This window comes from Phacochoerus africanus, chromosome 3 (genome assembly GCF_016906955.1).
Source record: "Phacochoerus africanus isolate WHEZ1 chromosome 3, ROS_Pafr_v1, whole genome shotgun sequence".
NCBI lineage: Eukaryota > Metazoa > Chordata > Mammalia > Artiodactyla > Suidae > Phacochoerus > Phacochoerus africanus.
Window position 1 is genome coordinate 15,392,939 of NC_062546.1, and position 9,579 is coordinate 15,402,517.

Here is a 9,579-nt window from a genome sequence, read left to right on the forward strand (position 1 = left end):
TGGGAACCTCCATATACCATGGGTGCGGCCCTAAAAAGCAAAAAAAAAAGAAGAAGAAGAAGAAGAAGAAGTCCATGTTGTAACCATGATATATTAAGACAAAGATAAAACACTTTGTAATCATGTTTGAACACAAACAAAACGAGCTGCATTATACAAACCACCAAGATGACCAAGCATCCCTGTATCTTGAGTGGCTTCTCCTTCTTTACCCAGTGCAGCTCTCACCTATCTCTCGTCTTCCCTTCTTCGACTTAAGGTTAAGATACCCAGAGACCTGCCTGCTTCCTGACAGCATCCCTCCAGAGCAAAGCCAGCTCCCTGAAGCCATGTGGTTCCCCTGTGTGCGTGTTCGCCTGGCTGCAGGGAGTACTAAGCCCAACTTGTTCAACCAGGAACAGGAGTGTTTCAGGTGGTCTGTGGCTGGAGATATTGGCAGGTGTAAGCATTATCTTTTTTTTTTTTGTCTTTTTTTGACTTTTAGGGCCACGCTGGTGGCATATGGAGGTTCTCAGGCTAGGGGTCCAATCAGAGCTATAGTTGCCGGCCTACAGCCACAGCAACTTGGGATCTGAGCCTCGTCTGCAAGCTACATCACAGCTCAGGCAATGCCAGATCCTTAACCCACTGAACGGGGCCAGGGATTGAACCCACGTCCTCATGGATGCTAGTCGGATTCGTTAACCACTGAGCCAGGATGCGAACTCCAAGCATTATCTGTATTACACAAGAAAAGTGAAACTCAGAGACATTGAGAAATTTGTCTAAGAACAAGATAGTGAGGACAGAACCAGCTTTATCTGCATTCTCATATTTAAGTAAGACCCTTGCAGGAGTTCCCGTCGTGGCACAGCAGAAACGAATCTGACTAGGAACCATGAGGTTTCAGGTTCGAAGTGGGTTGGGGATCCGGTGTTGCCACAAAGTGCAAATGCGGCTTAGATCTGGTGTGGCTGTGGTGTAGGCCAGCAGTCGAAGCTCCAATTCGACCCCCAGCCTGGGAACTTCCATATGCCACACGTGCACCATAAAAAGAAGAGAAAAATAGGCTTCTGGACACATGGAAGAGACTTACACCCGGAGGTTAGGGAACTCAGTTCCTGGTTTTCTCCCTTGCCTGCCAAAGCCCTAGAGCAAGCCTGGCAGGTGGACTGGGTCCCAAGGCCTGCCTGGGAGGCTTGCTCTTCCCAGAGTCCTGTGAATGGGGCCGCCTCCATCTCTGGACAAAGGACTTGGGGCCCCTGGTCTGGCAAGACTCCCAGGAACCGTTTCAGTGGAGGAGAGAGGCTACAAGTTAGGAGAGCACCTCACCCGTCTTAAAGACGGGCAGTGAGGACCTGAGAGGGACAGGATCTTCCCCAAAGTCACACCGCCACCCCTGGCTGGGCAGGAGCCATAGCCCAGGGGGCTCCCTTTGCCCTGGGTGATGGGACGAAATCAGGACCCCTCCCTGAGCGCCCTCCCCCTTCTTCATCCTTAAAAGCTTCTCTTCACTCTAGGGACTGGGGGAGGGGAAGCGTGTGTGTGGGAAGCTCCGTGAGGGAACAGATTGGGCACAAGTCCACCTGTGGAGGAGTTCCCGTCGTGGTGCAGCGGAAACGAATCCAACCAGGAACCATGAGGTTGCGGGTTCAATCCCTGGCCTCGCTCAGTGGGTTAAGGATCCAGCATTACCATGAGCTGTGGTGTAGGTCGCAGAACGGCTCGGATCTGGCGTGGCTGTGGCTGGGGCTGTGGCCAGCAGCAACAGCTCCGATTAGACCCTTAGCCTGGGAACCTCCGTGGCCCTAAAAAGACAAACAAACAAAAGTCCACCTGTGGACTCACAGTCTATTTTTCCACGACACCCACAAGCCTTGTCCAGTTTGAGAAGCACTGTCACTGAGCATCTGGCCCCAACAGGCAGAGGCAGGAAGCCTGGTTGGGGGGGGGGTGTCGGAATTGCACAACCTCCAGGACTGACCCCAGCTCCTCCCCTTCCTCACTCCCCTCCTCACAGCCTGTCCCCACCCCTCAGCTGGGCTGTGAAAAGCTCTGTCTCCCAGCCATTCTCAGAAGCCCTCCTGCGAGGCCCTGAAGATGAGCCAGCTCTGCCTATCTGCAGCCCTCCTCCTCCTCCTCCTCCTGGGCACCCTGGTGGCCAGCACCCAGGGGTGTGAAGAGAGGAGCCAGATAGAAGGTAAGTCCCAGCTCACGTCCCCTGTACAGGCCAGGTGGGGAGATGGGGGCGAGGCCATGGAAGGGCTGGGGGGGCAGGGTGGGGTGACATTTCATGACTCTCAAAGGAAAATCATTATGTTTTCAGCTTTTTTTTAAAAAAAATTCAGGCATTCCCATTGTGGCTCAGTAGTAACGAACCCGACTAGTATCCATGAGGATGTGGGTTCAATCCCCGGCCCCACTCAGTGGGTTAAGGATCAGGCTGCCAGGAGCTGTGGTGTAGGTCACAGAGCGGCTCAGATCTCAAGCTGCTGTGGCCATGGCAGCTGTAGCTCTGATTTGATCCTGACTTCCATCAGCTGCACATTTGGCTCTAAAAAGAAAAAAAAAATCATCCTGCCTAACTCTACCGGATCAGAGACCCCAATCTCTGAGACTCTCTATTCCTGGTCACTGCCTTGTCCCGTAGCCTTTCTGTCGTGTACTGAGAAGCTCAATATTTGATCTTTGTCCTGGTTCCTGGCTGAGGGCTCCTGAAACTCTTGAATGGTACTGTCTTCCACAGAGTCATGCGATGCCTGAGGAACAGGACCCAGGGTAGTTTCAGGACAGGGCTGGTCTCCACAAAGTCCCAGCAGGTGCTTAGAGGGCAAGAACTTTCAGCCCCAGTACCTCTGGGGTGAGAGGAGGGCACTGACCCTGAGTTCAATCACCAACGGCCAGTGACTCAATTTGCCAGCTTATGGATGCCTCAATTAAAACCCCTAAAATGGGAGTTCCTGTCGTGGCTCAGTGGAAATGAATCTGGCTAGTATCCATGAGGATGCAGGTTCGATCCCTGGTCTCGCTCAGTGGGTTAAGGATCCGGCGTTGCTGTGGCTGTGGTGTAGGCCGGCAGCTGTAGCTCCAATTCGACCCCTAGCCTTAAAAAACAAAAAACAAAACAAAACAAAAACCCCACCACCTGAAAACACCTGTATTGCCCTCCTTGCTTTGGAAATTTCAGGGTATTTAGAAGGTCTGAGGCAGGAAGGAAGAAGATCAAATATATTTTTATTGTAAATCGCAACAACAGTACTTCCTCAATACACAATTATTCCAGTTCCTGAGAGGCAACCAAAGCTGATACAGTGGTATCTTTTTCTCCACGCCTTTCACCTCTACAGCATGATGCCGTCACAGTTTTGTAGTAGTCAGACCTTTCTACCATATACACATAAGTGCAGAGACTTGCATTATAAAACCTATGCACCCATCTTCCAGCCTCAATAATTATCGACACATGGAGAATATCGTTTCCTGTGTCTGCCACTTTTTTTTTGTCTTTTTGCTATTTCTAGGGCCACTCCCGCGGCATATGGAGGTTCCCAGGCTAGGGGTCGAATCAGAGCCACAGCCATCGGCCTACACCACAGCCACAGCAACGCCGGATCCTTAACCCACTGAGCGAGACCAGGGATCGAACCTGCAACCTCATGGTTCCTAGTCGGATTCGTTAACCACTGCGCCACCAAGGGAACTCCGCCATGTTTTTAAAAAAAGAGATGTCTGAAGCGAATCCAAGACCTCCTGCCAATTAATCCATAAATACTTCAGGAGGGTATTTAAACATTTACGTGATTACCATGTCATCGTCACGTCTCAGCATGAATAACAATGTCCCAGAAAGCATGTCAGCAAACGGCCGCTTCCCACTTCCCAGCCCTGCACCCCTCCCATTCTCTAGTGCAAATCAATTGGTCTCTGCAGTTGGTCACCTTGTAGACAGAGCTCCGGGGACCCTCCTTCCAACTGACCAGAGCTCCTCCCGTCCCCGCAGAGCTGCCACCTGCCTTCTGCCTGGAGCCTCCCTACACGGGGCCCTGCAAGGCCCGTATGATCAAGTATTTCTACAACATCAGATCCAGGAGCTGTGAGGAATTTATATATGGTGGCTGCGAAGCCAAGAAGAACAACTTTGAGGCGATGGAGGACTGCATGAGCACCTGCGGTTCCTGGCGGGACTTCTGGTAAGACCTGGGGCGGGGCAGGGGGAAGGGGAAGGGCTGGGGAGAGAGGCGGAGCTCTCGGGGCCCCACACCCCTCACCCCCACAGTGTCTCTCCCCCTCCCCCCCTCCCAGGACACGTGGCCTCCGTGTCCTGTGACACCACAGCCTCAGCACCTCCTCCACGGGCCAGCTTGGCAGAAGCTCGCCCCTGGAAGCCCCATCTTCGTGACCTGAGCTTCCTCCCATGCTCCCCTTGCTCAGATGGGAACCCTGAGTCAGCCACCCTGCAGAGCAGGCCTGCGGTGCTCCTGAGCGCCCCCACCTAAGGCCTGGAAAACCCACCTCCTCTTCGTTGGCCATCCTGGTCCTGGGGGGACTGTGGTTGCTCGCTTCTGGGAAGGTCTAGGACCTGTCGGGATGTTCAGGGCGCAGGTCTGGGGCCTCAGAGGTGTCAATCAGCAAGTTCCTTTGTTTTTGCAGTGGACCTGTCCTCCCCCGAGATGCTGAAGATTGAGGAGGCCCCACCCTCGGCTGGGCTGGGGTTGCATCTGAACCAGTCCAGCCTCCCCTGCTCCCTTCTCAGCCCCACCTTCCTCATCAGACTCCTGCCTCTGTCCTTCCGCCCATGGGTCTATGTGTTTGAGCTGCGTGTCATCCAGGCAGCTCTAAGCACCATGAGAGCGAGGCTTCCCTTTACCCCGAGCACCGAGCACTGTCCCTGGCTCAAAGGAGACCGACCATCTCTAATTCTTTGTGGAATGAAGGAATGAAGGCAGAAGCACCGATCCTCACCACTGTAGGGCCTGGGATTTGAAACCAAGTCCCTCATTTCTAGAGGAATGATGGAGTGAATGCAGGAGCTCACAACTGGAGTGACTACAGAACCTGGGGTTTGAAGGCGGGACTTTTGTCCTAACCCCTATCCTCCCCTTCATCCTCTAATAAGAATTATTATTAATTTATGGCATTTTAGTGGAAAAGAACTTGTTACTAATTAGAGGAGTTTGGCTTCAGTAGCCCTGGATGTTGCTGTGTGGTCCCGGGCAAGTCACTTCACCTCTCTGAGCCACAGTTTCTTTGTTTGCAAAAGAGAGGGTGATGGTATCTGTCTTAAGGAATTCCTGGGTTTGGGTATTTTCAAAAATTACGTTGCTTATGGTGCTAAAGTGTTTTGAACACCACCGAGCAAAATGCTTGCTTAAAAATAGAGTTTTGTGGAGTTCCGGTTGTGGTGCAGTGGAAACGAATCCAACTAGGAACCATGAGGTTGTGAGTTCGACCCCTGGCCTTGCTCAGTGGGTTAAGGATCTGGCGTTGCCATGAGCTGTGGTGTAGGTTGCAGACTCGGTTCGGATCCCGAGTTGCTGTGGCTCTGGTATAGGCCGGTGGCTACAGCTCCAATTAGACCCCTAGCCTGGGAACCTCCATATGCCCTAAAAAAAAAAAAAAAAAAAAGCCAAAAAAATAGAGTTTTGTTTCCTTGGCTCCTGACTGCCTTGAAAGTGTGCTGTCTACTACAATAAAGAAGAGAACAAACAACATTTTTTGTAGTGTCACCACGTGGAAGTCCGCCCTCGGGAAGTCCCTTGGTGGCCAAAGTTCTCTGAAAAGGTCTCTTTCTTCCTCAGAGGTAACCTAACGCCTTAATTCCATGACAGACCTCACCCAGGCCCAGTCCCTTGCCCCACCCCGCCCTGCCCTTCATTTGACCCTCTGGTGCTTCAAAAATGTAGGAGAGAGGTGGGGGCTTCTGCTGGTTCTCCTTGGGATCAAGTCACCTGTTCCTCAGCCCGTAGGAGCCACTTTTTAAGGTGGGCAGTGCCTGCCCTCTGGTGGCAACATGAGGAAGTACACCCTCTCCCTGAAGCCGCACAAACCACCACCCCTGTGACTTGGAAAAATTGAAGTCTTTTGGTTCCTGATTATTTATTTATTTATTTATTTATTTATTTTCGTGGCCACACCTGTGGCATAGGGAAGTTCCCAGGGTAGGTCAAATTGGAGCTGCAGCTGCTGATCTACACCACAGCAACCCCAGTTCTGAGCCACATCTGTGACCTACACCACAGCTCACAGCCCGTAACCCACTGAACAAGGCCAGGGATCGGACCCACATCCTTGTGGCTACTAGTCGGGTTCCTTACCACCTAGCCACAACGGGAACTCCTCCACCCAATTATTAAGATTTTGTGTATGTGTGTGTAGGCAGTAGTTTATAAATCACTAATAATTTATAAATCATTAATATGAATAATGAATACAAAATATTTTCTCAGTATCTGTACTGCACAGGATGCACCAAATCTGCTCTCACGCAGTTGATTTGCTAGAAGGCAATCCTGTGAGATATTGAACAAGTGATTAATGAGAAATGTGGTGTCCGTTAGTGTGAAGGGAGGTAACAGAGGGACCCGCCTCGCATGGAGGCGGGGGGGGGGGGGCGCTGGGATGGAGGGAACCCCCTGGGGAAGGGAACTTTAGCTGAGAGCTGATGAATGAGCAAGAGTCCCTGCAAGGAGGTGGGGGGAGGTTGTTCTCAGTAGATGGAAAAGCAAGAGATGGAGGAGGAGGAGGAGTGAGATGAGTGAGGGGAGGAGGGAGACGCTCCTGGGTGTAGACGTGGGGACCAGACCTGAGGGGCCTTGTGAGACAAGCTGAGGGTTTGGGGCTTTATCTGAGGCCAGAGGAAGGGCCTGGACAAAGTGAGGAGAAGCTGCTGGAGGCTGGAGAGGAAGGGCGGGCTCGAGGCCGTGGGGTCATGACCCGTGTGCAGGGGGGGGATGGGAGCAGCCTGGACTCCGCAGCGAGCAGGGGCGGCAGAGGAGCCCGTGAGGAGGGACAGCCCACGGGCTTTGCTACGAGATGCTCCTGGGGGGCGAGGAGAAGGAAGGAGCGAGGACAGCTGTCAGTTTCCCGGGAGAAGCGGGGACACACAAGTCTTTGAGGGGAAAGATGAAGAGTCGAGTTTGGTCCATCTTGGGTCCAGGATGCCTGCAGAAGTCTTGTGGGAAGATGCTGAGTAGACACGGGTTCATCCAGTCACTCGTTCAGCAAACGCTGATTAGGATAGAATGCGCTGGTGATTGAAAGCTCAGAATAGACCCCATGGCTGCAAACTCTGGAACCGTCAACTTACCAGCTGTGCGGACAATCGCCTGACTGCTGCCATCATCTAACTCTTCGCACAAGGGGAGGGGGGAGAACCGCACCTGCCTCTTACGGAGTAGAGGACCGAGGGGGTGAATCCAGGTAAGAGCTTGGGAACGGGGCCTGCACCCAGGAAGGATCAGTAACCATGTCCTGCCTGAGTGCCTACTGGGTGTGCCAGGCTCTGACCTAGGCTCTGGGTCCCAGGCTCTGGGTCCCAGCGGTGGACGTCGCACAGCTCCCTGCTCTCCTGGAACCGACACTGTAGCTGGGGGGAGGGAGGAATACACCATCAGTGATGATGAACAAGATGCCTTTCAGCCTGTGATCACTTCTAGCAAGGAAATCTCCCAGGTCCAGGCACAGTGAGCTGGTTAAGGCAGGCGGTTCTGACTGGAGGGAGAGAAGGAGCAGTTGGAGTGTCCAGGGGATGCAGAAGGAAGAGTGAGCACGGCCCCTACAGGTTGAGGGCTCAGTCCTACAAGACTGGCCCCACTTCAAACTCCAGTCAGAAGTCTCCAGGGTCCCCCACAAGTTGACCAAGGGGCTATAAATTCAGGGGTTCCAGACCCCTACTTCCCACTTTCAATATTCACTAGGACAACTCACGGAATTCAGCACAGACAAGAAAGTAAGTAAATACTGTTCCCATTTAGTATAAAGAATAAAACTCAGCCAAAGAGAGGAGCTGCGGAGGGCGAGGAGTTCCCGGGGTACGGAGTTCCACGCCCCACGGAGCACATCACCCCCATGGCACCTGGATACTGCACCACCCCCATGTGCTTCTTTAATTCATTTGACTATCTTCTTCAAACTTTTTTTTTTTTCTTTTTCAGCCACTCCTGTGGCATATGGAAATTCCCAGGGCCAGGGATCAAATCCAAGCCAGAGATGCAACCTACATCACAGCTTGCAGCAACAGTGGATCCTTAACTCACTGAGCGAGGCCAAGGATCGAACCCACATCCTCATGGATCCTAGTCGGGTTCTTAACCTGCGGAGCCACAACAGGATTCCCCTTTAACCTCTTTTAATGTGGTAAATGCCTGTTTCCCTCTGGGGTTTCCTTAACTGAGGTCGGTCGTGCAGGTGGTAGATGCCCATGTGACAGACACAGTAAAAACCCAAGACACCCAGGCAGGAGCCAGCTTCCCTGGTGGGTAACACCTTGGACACACCGGGCCGAGGGAATCAAGCAGATTCTGTGTGACTAGACAGAGAGGAGACATTTGGAAGTTGGTGCCTGCGTTTCTCCAGCTTCACCCCAGGCACTTTCCCCCTTGGTTCATTCAACTCTGCATCCATTCGCTGTAAACTTAAGCATAACACCCTTGTGTCCTGTGGGTTCTTTTAGGAAGGACCTGAGCCTAGTCCTGGGGACCCCAAACACAGGTCCTTTCTGTTGTTTTTCCAGAGAGAAACTATGTCCATAGACGTTAAAGAACTTGTCTGAGGTCACACAAATAGCCAATGGCAAAGCTCGAACGTAAATTCCTCTGCCTCCGGAGTTCCTTGGTGGCTTGGCAGGTAAGGATTCGGCATTGTCACTGCTGTGGTGGATTCCTGGCTGAGAACTTCCACATAGGGCCATAAAAAACCAAAAATCAAACAAACAAAAAAAAAACCCTTCCATCTGCAGTGGTGATGCTTTCACTAACTACTGAAGCACAAGGGAAAATAATCTACTAGATCACAACTGTGGCTTGGATCTGATCCCTGGCCCAGGAACTCCATATGCTCCCCCTGAAACAAAAACACTCTAGATTGGAAAAGCATTTCAGGAGGTCCTAATGTGGCCCACTGGGTTAACGATCTGGCTCATCTGTGTGGCATTGCCAGTTCGATCCCCAGCCTGACACAGTGGGTTAAGGATCTGGCATGGATGCCTTTTGTGGTATAGATCACAGATGCGGCTCAGATTTGATCCCTGGCCTAGGAACTTCCATATGATGTGAGTATGGCCAAAAGGGTGGGGGGAGAAAGAAAGAGAGAAAGAGAGAAAGATGGAGTTCCCGTGTGGCGCAGTGGTTAACGAATCCGACTAGGAACCATGAGGTTGCGGGTTCGGTCCCTGGCCTTGTTCATTGGGTTGAGGACCCGGCATTGCTGTGAGCTGTGGTGAAGGTTGCAGATTCGGCTCGGATCCTGCATTGCTGTGGCTCTGGCGTAGGCCGGTGGCTACAGCTCCAATTGGACCCCTATCTTGGGAACCTCCATATGCCTCGGAAGCGGCTGTAGAAAAGGCAAAAAGACAAAAAAAAAAAGAAAGAAAGAAAGAGAGAA

General features: G+C 52.2%; 1 protein-coding gene across 1 annotated transcript; it reads left to right on the forward strand.

The window, feature by feature from the left end:
- The first annotated feature begins 2,015 nt into the window (after positions 1-2,015).
- LOC125122047 (serum basic protease inhibitor-like) lies at positions 2,016-5,688 on the forward strand. Its single transcript, XM_047770303.1, has 3 exons — positions 2,016-2,179; positions 3,980-4,169; positions 4,630-5,688. Exons 1-3 carry the CDS (start codon positions 2,080-2,082, stop codon positions 4,661-4,663), a joined length of 324 nt encoding a protein of 107 aa, XP_047626259.1. The 5' UTR covers positions 2,016-2,079; the 3' UTR covers positions 4,664-5,688.
- The last annotated feature ends 3,891 nt before the right edge of the window (positions 5,689-9,579 follow it).